This window comes from Garra rufa, chromosome 15 (genome assembly GCF_049309525.1).
Source record: "Garra rufa chromosome 15, GarRuf1.0, whole genome shotgun sequence".
NCBI lineage: Eukaryota > Metazoa > Chordata > Actinopteri > Cypriniformes > Cyprinidae > Garra > Garra rufa.
Genome location: NC_133375.1, coordinates 22,051,770 through 22,071,122, shown reverse-complemented (window position 1 = coordinate 22,071,122; position 19,353 = coordinate 22,051,770). Strand labels below are relative to the sequence as shown.

Here is a 19,353-nt window from a genome sequence, read left to right as displayed (position 1 = left end):
GTCTTTACATACACTTCTGCCAACAGCATGCGCTCGTAGCCGTCAACCGCCTCGCTCCGCCCCAGTGTTTACCTCCGCGTATGGATACCTTCAGGTGACAGCTGTAGTGGCCGGGACTTCTTCTTTAAATAGACTCACCGCGGTTGCTGATTGGACGACTTGCGGATAGAGTGTGACGAATTGCGCGGGGGAGGGGGCGTCGTAGTAAAACGGACTACTGTGTAGTTGACTACTTTTGTGTTTTGAAATAAAGGCAAATCTTGTAGCGTCGCACTTCAATGTTTCGTTTTACATAGTAATGTTTGTTATATTTCAGCATACAACGACTAAAACTGAGATTCAGGAAGGTTTTTTTTGTTGTTTTACAAGATTATCATGGCAACAATGTCCACCATGATGATTGTGATGAAATAATGAAATTTTTGTATTGCACGCTGACCACCTGTGGAAGACCTATCATTTCAGGTGAAGTCAAACGTTTACATACACCTTTCAAAATTTGCAAAATGGTAAATATTTTACCAAAATAAAAGAGAGATCATACAAAATGTATGTTATTTGTATTTAGTACTTACCTGAATAAGATATTTATTATAAAGGACATTTACATATAGTCCACAAGAGAAAATAATAGTTCATAGATATAAAAATGACCCTGTTCAAAAGTTTACATACACTTGATTCTTAATATTGTGTTGTTACCTAAATGATCCATAGCAGTTTTAATTTTTTTAGTGACAGTTTTTCAGGAGTCCCTTGTTTGTCCTGAACATTTAAACTACCTGCTGTTCTTCAGAAAAATCTTTTAAAAAAAATTCAGCATTTTTATGTATTTGAACGCTTTCCAACAATGACTGTATGATTTTGAGATCCATCTTTTCACACCGCAGACAACTGATGGACTATTATGCTGATGATACACGGGGCAACTTTTTTTTTTTGCAATATTGTTTGAGCACTTTCCCATTGAAAATGGGCAACAGATTTCTATCTGGATAATTTAGATCAATCGTGGGCCCTGTCTCTCACCTGGTTGCCCATTGACAGCAACACTTGGCAAAGTTGCCCGGCAACATTGCTCAAAAAGTTGCCCAGTGTATCATCAGCCTTACTATCCAAATGCTCACTGATGCTCCAGAAGGAAAAACACAATTTTCTCTTGTGGACTACATGGTGTATTGTGTTAAATGTCATTTAGATCAGTACAAAAAAAAAAAAAAAAATCTGCATTTTGTATTTATTTTAGTAAAATTAATTTCTGCAAGGTGTATGCAAACTTCTGACTTCAACTGTAGTTAGGGAATCAATACACAATCAAACATTTTTGACAATTTATTTTGAAACCGTATCAGTCACTTACATTATGTGTGAGAGACAAAGACAGCTTACAAAACAAGTGTTCACAGATAGAAATGCCTTTGGCAACTCATTTCTTTGAAATCAGACAGAATAGAGGTATAGAAAAAGAACTTTTAAATTACACATCAGGGCATTATTCTCCATCATTGGGCATAAGGCAACTTGACAACGGAGAGGTAAACATTGCTCATAAGTGCTGGAGTAGACCAGTTTCACTTCTGACTGCAAACCAGTGTGTAAAATGGGTCTTTAATACTCCTCTCCGTCCTCTTCATCCTCCACAGAGTCCGTGCCAACCTCCTCATAATCTTTCTCCAGTGCGGCAAGATCCTCTCTGGCCTCAGAGAACTCTCCCTCTTCCATTCCTTCTCCGACATACCAGTGAACGAAGGCACGCTTTGCGTACATCAGATCAAACTTGTGGTCCAGACGGGCCCAAGCCTCGGCAATAGCCGTGGTGTTGCTCAGCATGCATACGGCTCTTTGCACCTTGGCCAAGTCTCCACCTGGGACCGCTGTGGGTGGCTGGTAATTGATGCCAACCTGTTGATACGGAGGACACATTGTTAAATTTAATAAATAAAATTTGAAGAAATAACACTAGATATGTTATCTCATCAATCTCTCCTACCTTAAATCCAGTTGGGCACCAGTCCACAAACTGGATTGAGCGTTTGGTCTTGATGTTAGCAATGGCAGCATTCACATCTTTGGGTACGACATCACCACGATACAGCATACAGCAGGCCATGTACTTCCCATGTCTGGGGTCACACTTCACCATCTGATTGGATGGCTCAAAGCAGGCACTGGTGATCTCAGACACGGACAGCTGCTCATGGTAAGCCTTCTCAGCAGAGATGATAGGGGCGTATGTGACCAGGGGGAAGTGGATTCTGGGATATGGCACCAGATTGGTCTGAAACTCTGTCAGATCAACATTGAGGGCACCATCAAAGCGGAGGGAGGCGGTGATGGAGGAGACAATCTGACCGATGAGACGATTGAGGTTGGTGTAGGAGGGACGCTCAATGTCAAGGTTTCTGCGACAGATGTCGTAGATGGCCTCGTTATCTACCATGAAGGCGCAGTCAGAGTGCTCAAGAGTGGTGTGGGTGGTTAGGATGGAGTTGTATGGCTCGACCACAGCGGTGGAGATCTGAGGAGCGGGATAGATGGCAAACTCGAGCTTGGATTTCTTGCCGTAGTCTACTGAAAGACGCTCCATCAGCAGAGATGTGAAACCAGAGCCTGTGCCTCCACCAAAACTGTGGAAAATAAGGAAACCCTGGAGACCGGTGCACTGGTCCGACTAGAACAGGAGGGAGAGAAGAGGGGGAAAAAAAAAATAAAAAAAAATATATATCAGACATATTGGTCTAAACTGCACTTAAAAGGATAGTGTTTTTTCAATGTACACATGGTTTTGTCCATATCAATCAATCCCCAAAAGGGATGTTGCAAACTTTAAAGGGATAGTTCACCCCAAAATGAAAATTTGATGTTTATCTGCTTATCCCCAGGGCATCCAAGATGTAGGTGACTTTGTTTCCTCAGCAGAACACAAACAAAGATTAACAAAAACTGGTGCAGTCTGTCAGCCAAATAATATGAGTGGATGGGCACCAGACCTTTAAAAGTAAACAAAAACATGCACAGACAAATCCAAATTACACGCTGCGACTCGTGACAAGACACCTAAGACATGAAACGATCGTTTTTTGCGAGAAACTGAACAGTATTTATATCATTTTTTACCTTTGATACACAGCCACGTCCATCTGTCATGAGCACGAGTTTAGCATCAGGCATGTTACGTGTGTATGCGCTCTGGCGTAGTATACGCAAATACCAGAAGCGATCTGTCACATGAATACAACACTCATTGTTAACACAGTGCAGAGATTTTGGGTATAGCAGCTATTCAAAATGGTAATAACTTGCGCTTATCCTGATTGTTCAAACCAATTTAAAGCTAAAAGATTACGTTTGCTTGCGCAAATTCATCCAGGACTTTTCACCGATTTCCCCGTACGGCATTTGTGTATACTACGCCAGAGCGTGTACACGTGTAACGAGCCGGATGATAAGCTCGTGGCTGTGTATCAAAGATACTGCTTTCCGAGTGCAAGTGACTGCAGCTGTAAACTGCAGTGACTCTCAGCCTTTGTCGCGTTTAATACGTCATCATCTGTGTCGACATCATCGCCTTCGCAGGTCTGGAAGTTTTTCCACGGTGACAGAGGAGGACGATGCTACTGCTATTTGCAACACATGTTTAGCAAGGATTCCGAGAGGAGGTAAAAAGCCGTTAAGTTTTAACAATCTTATATCTCACTTCAGCGGTGAATCTGTTTTAGGGGCCGTTCACATGTCGCGCCTAAAAACGCGTGGAAAACGCTGAAGCGCCGCCTTCTCTTTCTTTCCAAACCCAAAGTCTTTGCCAAACCGCTCTGTAGTTTGAGCTCCAGTGGCGTCTGCTGTTGCTAAGTAGCCATGACATGCGCTCTCCATAAAGACGCGGTAGTTTCAGCAAAGAATAAATAGATTTTCAGCATTAAAAATCACTTGCAGTAGCTCTGTTATCAAATTTATTTAAAAATGTTTATTCCTGTACAGCTTTGATAAGCTGTTTCTCCACCTTGACAGTGCTTTCAGTGTTATTAAGGGAAAGGATAAAGCTGAGTGGTTGGTTCATGTCACATGACCTGCGTTGCGCTTGCAGCATTCTGAAGAGTTGAGATGTTTATATCTCGATTCTGATGTTTTATTCCCTGCGTTGTACGATTTGGCTGCTGCACACATTCATAATATGATCAATAAGAATGGACTACATGTAAGCTTTACCACAGACATTTGGACATCTGACTTTACTCCATGATGCACTTTTCATTTTTTCCAGGTTGACAAAATGTCAAAGCATTTTATTTTATTTAGAATTGTGGTGCCTTACACAAAAAAATAAAAACATTTGAACAGTCAGGACTGTTTGCTATGATTGTTAGACCCAGATATATAATATAAATTTAATTAGTTTATCTTAGATTTTGTATTCTCCTGTGTGCACAATTATCATATAAAAATATGAATGTATTGGTTATCGGTATCGGCCAAAAGAAGGACTTAATTATCGGTAAGAATTTTTCATATCGTGCATCCCTACTTTTAAAGGTCTGGTGCCCATCCACTTCCATTATTTGGCTGGCAGACTGCACCGGTTTTCGTTAAATATCTTTCTTTGTGTTCTGCTAAAGAAACAAAGTCACCTACATCTTGGATGCCCTGGGGGTAAGCAGATAAACATCAAATTCTCATTTTTGGGTGAACTATCCTTTTAAAATATTATTTTCCGCAGAAGGAAGTCATAGAAGAGTGGTTTGAAACATAAGGATGAAAAAAATAAAAAAAATAAAAATAATATTGCAATAACAGGAATACTAGTTTGGTCTTATCAGTACATACTTGCATTTCCCTGTAGCTCTCAGAAATCATTTGCACAATGCCTTTCACTTCCTTGTGTTAAAAGAATGTAGGGAAGCCCGTTTCTGCCACTGAATAAAAAAAAATAAATAAATAAATGGCTATTGTGATTTTAAAATTTATATTCAATTGGCGAGAAATAAAGTCAGAATTGCAAGATATAAACTCACAATGTGTTTTTTCCCCCATAGAATAGTTTGATATAACAGTGAGATATAAACTGGGAATTGTGAGAAAAAATAAAAAAAAAGTCAGAATTGCAAACTTTTAATTCTGACTTTAATTTCCTTGCAATTGGGAGTTATAAAGTCCAATTTCGAGAAAAAAGACTGACATGTTCTCAAAATTGTAGTTGAAGAAATAAGTTGCAATTTTGAGAACGTTAAAATTGCAGGATAAAAAGCGCAAGTCATAAACTTACAATTCTGCCTTTACCTCCCACAGAATTTTGTGATATAAAGTCAGAATAGTGGGATATAAACTCACCAATTATCAGAATTGTGTGAAAAGTCAATTTCAATTTTACCTTTTGTTCCACAAATGTGAGTTATAAGTCCAGTTTTGAGGGAGAGGGAGAGTAAGAGGGAAGGAAAAAAAGAAATTAAAAGAGGACAGATGTCGGCGCCGATAACCTTGTGGGCAGCGCGCCGACAAACAGCGTCATTGCGCTCCGGGCGTCCCGTGTTCGAATCCTGACTCAAGGACCTTTCCCTGACCCGCCCCCCAACATTCTCCCACTACATTTCCTGTCACTTCTGATCTGTCTGATCTCAATAAAGTCTGTCAAAATGTCAAAAATAAATCTTTAAAAAAATAAAATACAATACTGGTTGAAACATCAAGGCAGACAGTTTAACGGACACTGCACACCCCTGGGTTTCATAGACGCAGACCAAGGAAAACACTAGGGATGCACCGAAATGAAAATCTTGGCCGAAGCCGAATAATGAAATGCTTGGCCGAAGGCCGAATACCGAATAGAAAACACCACTTCTCCAGATAAGACACACAAAAGCCTGCTTGGCCATTGCAAATGCTCATCTGGACAAAGACGACAACTTCTGGTCTTCTGTTTTATGGTCAGATGAAACAATAATTGAATTGTTTGGCCACAATGATGTAGCCTTCATTTGCCTTAAAAAAAAAAAAGAAGCCTTCAACCCTAAGAACTCCATCCCCACTGTCAAACATGGTGGAGGGAACCTAATGTTTTGGGGGTGTTTTTTTTTTTAGCCGGTGGACCAGGGAACCTAATCACAGTAAACAGCACCATGAAAAAGTAGCAATACATCCATTGTAGGGCTGGGCCGATAAACGATATCATATCGAATCGCGATAAAATTTATGTTAATAACGATAAGCTCTAGACATTTTTTGCTCGATATGGATTAATCTAAGAGCCAATCACACAGCAGAAATATGCGACAACAGCCAATCAGCGTGCAGCGTGCGTGTGCACGTCAAAGTACAAAGTTCATTTCCTACCGCACTTTGCAAAGCAAACTTAACACCAGGACGTGAAAAAAAAAAAAAAAAAAAAAGGAAAGAGTGGAAGCAGCGACGAAAGTGAAACTAACTTCGAGTTATTATCCAAAGATGTTGAAATTGTCGACAAAAAAAGGTAGCACGAATTCCGTTATATAAGTGGTTTGGCAATCTGAAGAGTGACTATCAGCTCAGCTGAGAGTTTGGCGCGATTGTGAAAACTGAAACCAAAAGCAAAAAACGCACGCGCATTCAAAAGCAATTTTAATCCCCCTTGTTTAGTGAGTGACTCCGCAATGCACGCAAATTAGGCTACATGACATATCTAGGCTGTTATTAGTATGTAGGCTATGATAGGTTGTATGTCTATAGCTCTGTATCATGCTTGAAATATTCGGTCTCTATTTGCACTTTGAATAATGAGGGAGTAGCCTACTTTGATTATGGCTGAATTGTCTGCACTTAATACGATTAAGAAAGAACTGTCGTAATTTGTTATTTATACTGTAGATTGTTTCAAAATGCAGTGGTTGCCTCTAATTTAAATAGCTCAACCTATAATAGAGAAAATAAACAATTGTGTCAATAATAATAAATAATAAAGAAATAAAGAAATTGTTACAAATTATGTTTTTACAATAATTTTGTGTTTACATTTTGTACATTTACTCTCATTTACCATACTCTGTCACAACTTATTTTTTAAATTTATTTCAATAAGTTGTTTTAATTAAGGCCAAATCTGTAATCTGTATTTGTTAATAAACTATACTTTAAAATGTAATCTAATGAACCCTTTAATTTTTGTGGCTTTAGTCATTGTTGGGATACTATTTTAAAGCTGGCAACATCAACAGCTTATATCAAAATATATATCGTCATCGTTCAATATGGGAAAAAAATATCAAGATTACATTTTTGCCAAATCGCCCAGCCCTAATCCATTGTCACAACAACATCAGGCAGTCTGCAGAGAAACTTGGCCTTGGGCACCAGTGGACATTTCAGCACGACAATGACCCAAAACACACAGCAAAAGTGGTGAAGAAATGGTTAGCAGACAAAAACATTAACGTTTTGCAGTGGCCCAGCCAGAGTCCTGACTTAAATCCAATTGAGAATCTGTGGAGGGAGCTAAAGATCAGGGTGATGGCAAGGAGACCCTCCAACCTGAAGGAGTTGGAGCTCAAAGATGAATGCCAAAGATGAATGGGCAAAAATACCAGTGGAGACATGCAAAAAAAAAAAAAAAAAAAAAAAAAAAAAAAAAAAACAGGCCAGCAATTATAGGAAGCATTTGAATGCTGTAGGAGCCGAAAAAGGCTTATTCATTAATTGAGAAGGGTATGAATAATTTTGGACGTGCCACTTTATGTTCAAATGTAAATAAAAGAGTAATATTTTTTTTTTCCACAGTGATGTCTCTTGATCTTATCTTTTTTACTTTAAACTTATTCAAATGAACAGTTAAAACTAATATTTCTATGATCTTATCAGTGTGTCCCTGCTTTGTGTTTCTCTGTAGCTCGATCATAATTCATACCAGTTTGCGGATACGCTCCATCACTATATCAATAATCTCCTTGCCAACAGTGTAATGGCCACGGGCATAATTGTTCGCAGCATCTTCTTTCCCAGAGATGAGCTGCTCCGGGTGGAACAACTGTCTGTAGATTCCACTTCTAACTTCACCTGAAACATAAAATACAGGTATATTACATCTTATTTTGAGCTTTTTAAAATGTAAAACCAGCCTTTAGTTGAAACCATCCAAACTCTGGATGGTAGAGATTAGTGTTGTCAAAAATATCGATATTTTTATTTCGCAAAGCACCTGAAAGACAGACACCCGGATCTATAAAGAATTTCGAGAGGCTGGTAACTGTTCTCAATTTAACATTACTGAATCATTAAATAAGATTGCCTATTATTGTTGCTGATATGAGTGTTGTCCTGTTTTTTTTATCGTAGTTCGTTAATATAATCAGATTGAGGAATCTTAGACGAGTAAATACTTTAACTGCGGTCAAATGTAAATGAACTGTGCTTTAACTTTATTTTTATTTTTTTTAAATCATTACTTAAATTCTGCAATTTGTCTTTATGTTTATCCAGTCAGCAACTGAGCATTGTTTTCACGTGTGATGCACACGTTTGTTAATCATTGATTTTGAATCTGGCATTAAAATCTGTTCATCAAATAATGTTCATCCATTAAAATCTGTTCATCAAATAATGAACATCTATTAACCAGCATTTATGAACGATGAGCAATGCATTTGTTACAGAATATTTGATAACGGTAGATAAAAATAAAACTGATCATGTTAGCTTTGGTCCAATAAAAAAAAAAAAATTATAAACAGATATAACTTTGGATTTTAATTAATGTATTAGTAAATTATAGTTTAAATTAACTTTAAGTTTACGACCTACACTACCAGTTGTATTTGAACAGCAAATAAAGTATAAAGCTCAAACTCAAATGAAGCTGAACAGGGCTGTAGCAGTGTACAGTGTACATATGCATATACCTCAATGTCATGTTCTAGACTATATTTATCTTTAATTAAAAAAAAAAAAAAAAAAAAAAAAAACTAATATTGTGGTATCGAAAATCGATATTTTTAAGGTATCGAAGTTAGAAATTCCAGTATCGTGACAACACTAGTGGAAATAATGTACACATTAAAAGGATAGTTTGACCAAAAATGAAAATCCTGTCATCAATTACTCAGCCTCATATCATGAAAAACTCATAGGACCTTTGCTCATGTTTGGAACACAACATAAGATATTTGAGGAAATCCAAGAGCTCTCTGACAACAACATAATAACAGATTTTTAATTTTTGGGTGAACCCTTCCTTTAAGTTAGGGCATTTCGCCATAATAAAACATTGATTTGCAACAAAAAGATTGGTTTCATAATAGCAATCACATGTACTGAAATCATATGTATTGGAAAAAAAAAAAAAACAAACACACACACACACACACTCACCAATGACTGAAGGCTCCAGATCCACAAACACAGCTCGTGGGACATGCTTTCCAGAGCCAGTCTCATTGAAGAAAGTGTTAAAGGAGTCGTCTACGACACCAGGGGTCTTATCACTGGGCATATTGCCATCAGGCTGGATGCCATGCTCCAGGCAATACAACTCCCAGCATGCATTGCCCATCTGTACTCCAGCCTGGCCCACATGGATGGAGATGCACTCACGCTGCACCAAAGAGAGAGAAGAGAGAGAGAGAGACTAAGATTTAAATGGCTGCCAACCAACTGCTGGGTCCAGGCACATAAACCTGGTGATCCTAGTACATGACGGCTAAGCTTTCCCAATGTTGAAGGTCTTCTACATACTTTCTTTTTGTTAAAACCTGATGTAAATAATGTTTATGTCCCAAACCTTACATTTTGTCCAGGCAGCTCTTCAGTGGCAAATAAATGTATAGGTAAATAGTCAATAAGACCTTCATTCATCTTCAAAACACAAATTAAGATACTTTTGATGAAATAGAAGAGCTTCCGGACCCTCCATAGAGTCCTACCATGATTAAGGCACTGAAACGTCATTAAAATATTCCATGTAACAATGGTTCAACTGTAATTTAATGAAGCTATGAAAATACTTCTTGTAAAACTACAGTTGAACCACTGATAGCACATGGACTATTTTAACAACATCCTTAATATGTTTCTGTGCCTTGAGTGTGGTAGGACCCGTGTTATGTAATGATGGTCAGAAAGCTCTCAGATTTTATCAAAAATATTTTAATTTGTGCTCTGAAGATAAACTTTGGATCGACATGGTGATTCATTAATGACAACATTTTCATTTTTGGGTGATCCTTCATTTAAAAATGTGAGTAGTGGCTGTCAAGTTGGAGTCAGTTTATTGTTGCATGTTGACTTTGAACCTTGCATAGCTGAAACTCTAATTGAAGTCCTAACTTCCTCATGCAGCTGAACTTGAAACTATAATTACAGTTCAACCACTAACTGGAGTTGAAAGCTCAGATTCTTGCATTTGGTGATTGAATGAATCATTATTTGGTCTGGCCTCAAGACTAAAGAAAACTAGACTAATATCCAGTATATAATATCCAAGTATGTACTTCCTGAATCTCTCAGAATGCTTTAGGAATGTTTCAAACCTGTATGACTTTAGGTGGAAGAAAAAAAAAAAAAGATGCTGTTAGATGGACAGAAAGGATGCAATTACTGGAAAGCTGACTGAAGCTGATAATTTTGCCTAATGTCCCCATTTGAGGGAGGGGAAAAAAAGCTACACAGGTTTGGAACAACAAAGGACAGTTCTCAATATTAGGTGAACTATCCTGGTGAAAAATGGTAATGCAAGCACAGAACTTGAAAAGAGCACAACCTATGTTTCAGGACAGGTTAAGACTGAGTAAGAAAGTGACTCAGTCGAGTTCTCAAATTTCTAGCGCTTTATCACAAAATGGGCGACAGGAAGGAGCTAGTAACCTGAACTATTGCACAATAGAGGAACAAGAGAATTATTATTCAGCCAGCAACATCAAAGCAACGATAAAAACGATTAACGGTACTTTTAAAGAATGACCGCTGCAAGTGTATCTTGAGGGCTAAAAGTCTCTAGAATTTGGGGGAAAACCAGTCAGCAGACTACCCATCCCCCAGCCTCGCGCTCTTACCGGACTGCGCGCGTGAGCGGCCTCTGCGGTGAGATTCCATGAATTCCTCAAGCGGAGCTTCCGAGTTGTTTATCATATTACGCTCAAATCATACATACAGGTCAGAAAAAAACTTACATATAATAATTTTGTACGAGTACAAAAAGTGTCACACTTCCTGCATAAAAGCACGTGAAACATTTGAAGAAATGAAAAACGAAGACACGGAAGAGATAGGACATAAAACTACGTTTGCAGTTGGTTGACAATGTGATAATGTCTAAAAGGTACAGTTCATCCAGAACTTAACGTTAAACCACTCTCATGTTGCTAATTGCATCTATTTGAACGACAATAAAGGATGTTAATCATCACAGTGTCATTTTGCGTTCGACGAAAAAAGCTAAGTCACACTGACTAGGAAGTTAAATTTAAGGACGGATAACAGCACTTTAAAATTTATTTGAACAGCCCCTTTCAGATGCTTAGTTTAATAAAGCGCAGCGTCAAACATAATTCGACCACGCTTGACTTTTAATTAAAGCTGTAAAGAATTTTTATTTGAGAGACTAAAATCACAACTTACCATTTTGACTCAGTCTTCGTAGATACAAGTTTTTGAGAAACTGTTAAAGTCTTTCGGTGCGAAAGTCACCAAAAGTTGTTTTTGAGCTCCGTTGAGTGTAGACGCGTTACGTGTCTCCGTCAACACAGCAATGAGAGGCCAAAACTGCGCAGTTCCTTTTATATAACCGCGTGCGCGCTCACGCCGCCCGCTGCAGTACGCCATTGGCCAGCGGCAGCATCAGCGCCCTCCTCGCCATACGATTGGTGTACCCAAACACTCATCTTTACATTTAAAAGTATTGCAACAATTGTAACCGTTGTCGAAAGCGAAAAAGGTTTAAGCCCTGCTTCCGCCTTTTCCTGACAAGAAAACAGGTTATCGGCTGAGTGAATTATTCATATCTTTTTGTCTTCCTTCAGGAGAGGGGGGAGGTTTCCGAGGAAAGTTCAAATTTCCTCTGAGGTGCTTCAGGTATTTCGTTCGACAGATGTTTTTCACAAGAGCTCTCGAGTATGCTGAGTAACAGAGAAACTAACAAGGCCAAAACATTGACCATTTTTGTTCTGTAAAGTTAAAATGTAAAGTTTTAATTACTCAACTTTTATGGTTTGTTAAAATGATACCATGTATAAATAAGTCAGAAATTAGTATATTTCATTATTTTTAAATCAGATGTAGTTGTCTGGGGTTTATTGTTCACAAAATAATTATTTTGCTTAATTTAGGCTACTTCCATGTTACGTTTCTTGAATAGTATGAGTTTCCCAGGTGCACTTGAAGGTATGTTTTTTTCCCCGCACTCTTCTGCTTGATTTGTCATAACTTTTGGTAGTCTATAGTACAGTATTCCACGTTTTTCACAGTCTGGCGATTAGTACAGTCCAAAACATGACCGTAATTGATCATTTTCAGCAGCTACAATCAGCAAAATATGCAAGTTCTGTTCAGTTCAGTAGCACTGTTTATCCTCAGTGCCACCAATATGGCTGATTGAAGACACATAGTGAAAACACTCCATAGTATATAGTATAGTTTCCCAGGTGCACTTGAAGGCAGAATTAGACACAGACATCCAAAATAGGGTTGCCAGATCTGCACAGAAAAAAAGTAGCTCAATGGCCAATCAAAAATAGCCCAAAGGTAGTGCAATGACCATATATCCAAATATCAAAACTCCAATATGCAATTCTCATACATAACGTACATATTTTACAGTCACTGTTGAAAACCAATATATCGCAGCAATCATAAACACAGCTCAAGGGCTCCTTAACAGTGACCCTCCTTCACAAAACATCTACCGCGGTTTTATCATTGGTAGAATATAAAAAAAAAATACTTCAGTACATGCATTTTAGTGAAATATTAACCTTTTTCTTCATCGCGGAAGTAAGCCTATGGGTGAGACTTCTGGTTCATTATCTGCGATAGGGAAACAATGAGAAGAATCACAACCTGCAGTATAAGGTAAAACTGTTTGCACTACAAACCAGTGTGTTCATAATTAAGATAATAGATGAAAATAACATGGTAAAACACAGATTTGCAATATCAAGGAGCAAAACAAGCCATTTGGTACAGCTAAAAAAGAAAAAGAAAAAAAAAGGTGTATGCGGATGAGACCGGAAGCCTGACCCATTATGGGAAAACCAGACTTGGCAACCCTGGCCCTAAATTTCCTGTTTCAGTAGGATATATACGACAGGACAAAAATGAGGAAAAAATTATGAAATCACAGTAAAATCACCAGACCCCTTGGTCTGTATAATTTTTTGTAATTTTGGTGGAGGATATGGCTATGGCAAAAATCAGCAAGTATGGCTTCATATTGAAGTGGAGCATCTATTTTGAAATCTTCCTACAAGTAAGCTGATGACGTGAAGCTTAAATTGTTACATGATAAACAGACTTGTCTTTTATTGTCTTTATCATGGAGAGTCACACTATTAAAACTGCATACCACATCAATAATAGAGTGTAGAACATCCACCATGCAAGTCATCCTTCATTCATATTAATGGGTCAGTTTCCAGTATTCAACGACACAGTTTCACTGAGAGAGCAGGTAGGTGAAATAAATTCACCCGAGCATTTGGATTCACACTATTAAACACACTTAAAACACCAGCACATTGGCTTCATGATTTCTGGTTCTGTACATGATGATGGAAAAATCCCTGGTGCTTCAGGCACGAAGATAAAGGGTCAAGTCAACGAAAGGAGCCCCAGCAACCAGAGACTATCAAAATGGACATCAACGACAGGATTGACCGATTACACAAAGCACCTATGTTGTCACATCCTGATGAATCTGGCAATGTTCACTTCTTCAGGAAGGATTCAGTCACTTGGGCAGTAAGGCATACACATACTTGTCTCTTCTCCGAGACATTATGACACCAGTAGATTATTATATTGCACTTTAAAGGACCCAACTGAGTAAATCTCACAGGGATCAGAGTCTGTATGAAGAGGACAAAAACATGGTGGCAAAACACACATGTCGAATGTATCATAAAGTTAGTGTTTTCTCCCTCATCCAGGGAAAACAAGGACTCGGATCTCAGATGGCAACAAAACTTTAAATCCAAAAAACGGAAAGTCATAAAAAAGCTGGTAATGGGATCTGATGCTCCACCAAGCAGTGGAGCACAGATTCCAGCGTCCAGGTGTTAAAAGCGCCTCTATGTCAGAATTGTTTCTCTTCTCATTTTTCTCTAAGCACACAAACTCCTGCATCACAGCGTTGTGTTGCCATTGACGTCACCACCTCCCAGCTATCAATCACAGGGTCGTAACATTCAATGCTGCTCAGCAGTGAGTTCCCATCGTATCTGCAGAAAGAGCACAGATGCAATATCAAAGCAGAAGATGAAGTCATTCACTAATTTTCTGGAAGTATAGACAAAGACCCAAAAGAGAAGAGTCTACCATGCTATATTGACATCTTACCCTGCAATGGCATATAGGCGGCCTCTCAGGACAGTGGCTCCTACGTAGCAGCGTGGTGTGGTCATATTGGCCACAGTGGTCCAATAATCTGTGCGGATGTTGTACACCTCTACGGAAGACAGGTGGGCCGTGCCGTCAAACCCCCCGACAACATATATGTGATCATTCAGCAAAGCCACACCGGCACCTGTAGATGAAAGCAGTCACAGTATATAGTATCGTACATGAATACAGTGAGAGTTATATTAAAAAAATATCCTGGATCTTCCAAACTTTATAATGGCAGTAAACGGTAGTCTAGATCTGGAAGAAAAATAAAGTGCATCCATCCATCATAAAAAGTACTCTACACGGCTCCGGGGGGTTAATAAAGGTCTTCTCAAGTGAATGTAAGCGTTTGTGTATGAAAAATATCCATTTAAAAAAAAAACTTCCAACGGAGGACATAGGCGTATGCCTTTAAGGGTGTGTCTATAAGTTCAGTTTGTTTGGTTCATTTGGTCCGGACAAAAAAGGAAAATTATACATTTGGTCCTAGTCTGCTTAGCGTTCACACTGTCATTTTTGACAGCGAACCTAAAGATACTGAACCTAAAGGCCTAGTGATACGTTCACAACCTGATTGGTTGGGTTGAATGACGTATATTTTGTGACAGAACTCACCAGTTACTTAAAGCAGTGCTGCAGGTATGACAAAGTATCCATTTACAGATCAGTTTGATCAGTGCCGCTTTAAGTCATATACACCCAATGCCCTCTGCTGTACGCTCATTGTTGCGTGTATATTATTTTATTTTCGCCACCTGCGAACTCATAAAAGGCAACTTATCTTCTTATTGCTCTATGTTTGCCCTCAGCTCATTTTGTTTTGGATACACCACGTGTTCCCTTTGTGAAATCATGTTGCATAGTGTCGCATCTTGTCATTACTTCCTGTTTTTGGTTTGTTTAGAAGTATTTGGTCCATGTCGTGTTCATATTTCAAACAAACCGCACCAGAGTTCATTTAGAAGTTGACCGAGACCCATCTTTTTAGCAGCCTCGGTCCGCTTCTCTGGTGTGCACCAGGGTTCAGATGGCAGCGTTCACACTTAGTCATATGAACTGCACTAACTAATTGCACCAGAGTTTGTTTTAAACAAACCAAATATGACAAGTGTGAACGCACCCTACGTTTATATGAAGCAAAAGTTACGTTTTTCATTTTCTCTTCCATACAATATTTCACAATATTACTGTTTTACTGGTTTTTTATTATTATTATTAAATAAATCCATCCTTGGTATCATACGGAAGTAAATACGGAGGACAAAGTAAGCAATAATGTGTTTATTTATCGTGATCTGCCGCAGAGGCCAGAAAAATTATGTGGAGGCAATATGAAAACTAAACACAGGGATGTGACAGAAAAGAGCAGAGTTTTGAAACTTATGATATGAGCCTATATTTTGCTTGTACATAGGATTGTCAGTGTAATATTTATGAGTTCTGACACATCACTGTACTTCCACTGACTACCTTTCACAACTGTCTTGATAACTTTGGGCATGTAAAATCTTGCATCCATGAGCGCAGAGTGATGTGAAAGTTGTATGAATTCTGATATGACTCCTCACACTGCAGTCACATTGCAAAACATCTGACCTGTATCGGATTTAGTACCACACATGGAAGTGGCACAGATTGGAATTGAAAAGATCAGATTCAGCTTTGTGCTGTTCAAACTGTCATGAGAAAAACAGATGTGAGCAAAAAAACAAAACAAAACAAAAATCAGATTTGGGCCAAATTTGCCTGCAGTGTAAACGTAGCTAAGAGACTTATTTTTAGGACCTGCTATAGAATAAGAAAATGTGTTAGCAAGTTTAGATTCTCATGCGAGTGTACCTGAGCGTTTGTTGGCCATGGGAGTGACGCTGGTCCAGTGTCCTGTGTGAGGGTCATACCGCTCTACAGAATTCAGGATGTTCAGACCATCATAACCACCTGGATCCACAACACAACACAATGTTTACCATGTCTGAAAGGCTACAGTCTGTTTTTGCCATGCCCTTTAACTTCCTTCCATTATAAAAGCTAGTTATAAACAACTTTATTGCTGGATTCTCTGCACAAGACAACCAAAAGAAATCACCCTAGACCTCAACTCATATTTATTTACCTTTTACAACAAAACAAAACGTTACCTAAACAGTAAATAAGTCCACTGGCTACAACAAGTCCTGCTCCCTCCCTGGCAGTCTGCATATCTCCCAACATGCTCCACTGGTCAATATTAGGATCATAACGCTCCATGCTAGTGTGACGTCTGCTACCATCAAATCCACCCGCAACATAGATCATATCTGTGAAGAGAAAAAGAAAAAAGAAATCAGTATAAGCCTGACTAGTTCTAAAAATACCAACAATCTGATTGACACAAAGGTGGTTTGTTCAACCAACTTGCAAAAGTGAAGCACTTCAGGCAATGTAGCATAAGAACATTGTTTGAAGACATTTCAACATTGTCTGCTGTACATCCACCAAACCCACATAATTCAGACTCACTGAACCCGTTTGGTTAGCAGATTCTGTTTCGGTCTCATGTGAACTGTACCGCTCTGTTCAATGCTCATGTTTCTGAAAGTCTTCATAAATGACCCACCTTAACCCAGAATCCAAAAGAAGCTACAGGAAACGTACCTCCAAGGGTTGTAGCTCCTGCAAGGCCTCTGCGTACATTCATTGTTGCGACCGAGTACCAGACTCCATCTTCATCTGCTGTGTAGTCCAAACACTCAACTGAACTCAACCGTGATCGGCCATCGTACCCACCGATAACATAGACACGATCATTCAGGGCGACGGTGGCAACGTAACGTCGCTTCCTTGCAATGTTCTGGAACACAAATATGTATAAATGAAATAAAAACTTCTGCTCTTAGAATTCATACAGCATTACACTAACATGTAAAAAACTTTTAATCAATGGACAACATAAAACTTACAGGAAGAAAGCTCCACTCTCTGGTTTTAGGATCATACTTCTCAACAACGTCAATGGGCGATTGTTGGCTGCCAAATCCTCCAATTACCAAGAGAACCTCTTTGGCACCTGAAACCCATTCCAGTGTCAAAAAGTAGTTTTACAACGCCTCACAAGAAAATCATGTTAAAACACGCAAAACTAATTCAGCGAAACAGTGAACTGACATAATGATTAATATATACTGAGGATCAATTAGACTGAAGGATTTCAGGCCTAAATACTAAAAACACACAGAGGCATCAGACCGAGTCTTGCTTGGGTTCGAGGACTCTGCATCTCGCTGCGTAACTCGGGCCGGAGGTGAAACTTCTTTGCTTCATCCACCAAATCTCGACATGGCAGACTGCAGCGTATCAATGGCTAAAACGTAGACGTAACACTCAATATCATGTACAAATATCACGCAATAATGCACACAAAATACAGAATCTGACCTCTATGTCAATGACATCTGTGATGTATCGTGGGGTGAGCAGCGGCATGCGGACATACTCCAGCAGATCGGGCAGGTAGGGCTCTCTCTCTTTTCTGTTGTGCTTCACCCAGTTCAGAACTGCCTCGAATACAGGCTCTTCTGAGTCAACCTACATACATAATACACAGATTTGTTTAGGCACAAACCCCTGTAGCAAAACTTTATTTGTTGCTTTTTAATTTTCATGGCTTTAGATCTGCTACTTCTTTGAGTAACCATAAATTTAAGTCCAAACACTGCAATTATACCTTTAGAATAAAGGGACGGTGGTGAGAGACAGGAATTTAACAACAAAAAAGCCAGATGTTTTTGTTTGAGAGAGTCCATGTGTATAAAACAAGACAAAAAAGCAGGGTAATAGGTTTGTGCTTGCATTTCATTACTGAAAGTGACTAAAAGTCTCAAAATCACAAGAGAAATATAATTTCAAACTTGCAGTTAAGTACTTTGCTCAAAACCAGCCTGAACTGGTTCCTATATGCAAACTTTGCAGACTAATGTCTAACTCAGACTAGGGCTGTATCCGAAATCGCCCCCTGGGACAGCCATTTTAATTGGTGTTCGAAACCATAGTGGATGTTCCCGAGTGCACTCATTCAATCCCACAATGCACCGCAAAAACGAGTGTACAACCGATGTACGCTCAACAGCTAGAGATATCCCATAATGCACTCGCCAGACCATGGCGCCCGCAGCTGAATCATCCGTCCGTTCATTTTACAACACGCCCGTCCTCTGCGTAATACAGCGTACAACACGGGTACAATTCGTTGTATATTGATTATTAAATTGTTTAACCAGGGTTTATACGTAAATTCCTTGACATAGTTCAAGATAAAAAATTAAATCTTACTACTGGAACTGTCCGTTTTAAATGATTGTTAAACAGTAAGCAATACTATGCAAAAGCGGCAGTCCTTCCGGTGCACTTATGCCGCATTCCAGGCAACCCGTAACCCGTGTTTTTCCAAACTTCTACCAGTGAAAGTGCACTGGAACGGCAGTCAAAACCGTGACTTCCCACCCGTGAACTCGTACTAGATCGATGTACTCCCAGTTACGAGTTCTGACGTAACATAGCCCACGAAACAACAATGTCAGTCCTAATGGGTGCGGTGTTTATGCAAGGCAAGGCAAGGCAAGTTTATTTATATAGCACATTTCATACACAATGGTAATTCAAAGTGCTGTACATAAAAAGGAATTAAAATCACAACAGCAAACAAATCATAAAAATTTAAAATAATAATCACACTAACAACAATGAAAACAGAGAATTTAAGAACATTTAAGATGATTTTAAAAATTGATTTTAAAATTAATTAGCACAGTAAAATGATTATAC

The 19,353-nt window shown here is 38.8% G+C and overlaps 2 protein-coding genes across 2 annotated transcripts; both read right to left on the bottom strand.

The window, feature by feature from the left end:
• Positions 1-1,319: 1,319 nt before the first annotated feature.
• Positions 1,320-11,700, bottom strand: tuba5 (tubulin alpha 5). The gene is made up of 5 exons (XM_073819692.1): positions 11,572-11,700; positions 9,328-9,550; positions 7,868-8,016; positions 1,991-2,671; positions 1,320-1,902 (listed from the first exon to the last, which is right to left on the bottom strand). The coding sequence occupies exons 1-5, from the start codon at positions 11,572-11,574 to the stop codon at positions 1,609-1,611; spliced, it is 1,350 nt and encodes a 449-aa protein (XP_073675793.1). The 5' UTR covers positions 11,575-11,700; the 3' UTR covers positions 1,320-1,608.
• Positions 11,701-13,442: 1,742 nt separating this feature from the next.
• Positions 13,443-19,088, bottom strand: LOC141287037 (kelch-like protein 12). The gene is made up of 8 exons (XM_073819176.1): positions 17,968-19,088; positions 17,779-17,893; positions 17,493-17,599; positions 17,188-17,383; positions 16,692-16,850; positions 16,393-16,491; positions 14,506-14,692; positions 13,443-14,387 (listed from the first exon to the last, which is right to left on the bottom strand). The coding sequence occupies exons 1-8, from the start codon at positions 18,013-18,015 to the stop codon at positions 14,261-14,263; spliced, it is 1,038 nt and encodes a 345-aa protein (XP_073675277.1). The 5' UTR covers positions 18,016-19,088; the 3' UTR covers positions 13,443-14,260.
• Between the last annotated feature and the right edge of the window lie 265 nt (positions 19,089-19,353).

Bases quoted from the DNA above. Each gene is read 5' to 3' on its own strand.
- tuba5 (XM_073819692.1), bottom strand. The intron at 8,017-9,327 runs GTGAGTGTGTGT...TTTATGTTTCAG, and splicing joins TCTGGAGCCTTCAGTCATTG to GTGAAGTTAGAAGTGGAATC. The intron at 1,903-1,990 runs GTAGGAGAGATT...CCGTATCAACAG, and splicing joins GGTGCCCAACTGGATTTAAG to GTTGGCATCAATTACCAGCC.
- LOC141287037 (XM_073819176.1), bottom strand. From the start codon at position 18,015: ATGCCGCTGCTCACCCCACGATACATCACAGATGTCATTGACATAGAG. The intron at 17,894-17,967 runs GTCAGATTCTGT...TCTACGTTTTAG, and splicing joins CAGATGTCATTGACATAGAG to CCATTGATACGCTGCAGTCT. The intron at 16,851-17,187 runs GTACGTTTCCTG...TTCTCTTCACAG, and splicing joins AGGAGCTACAACCCTTGGAG to ATATGATCTATGTTGCGGGT.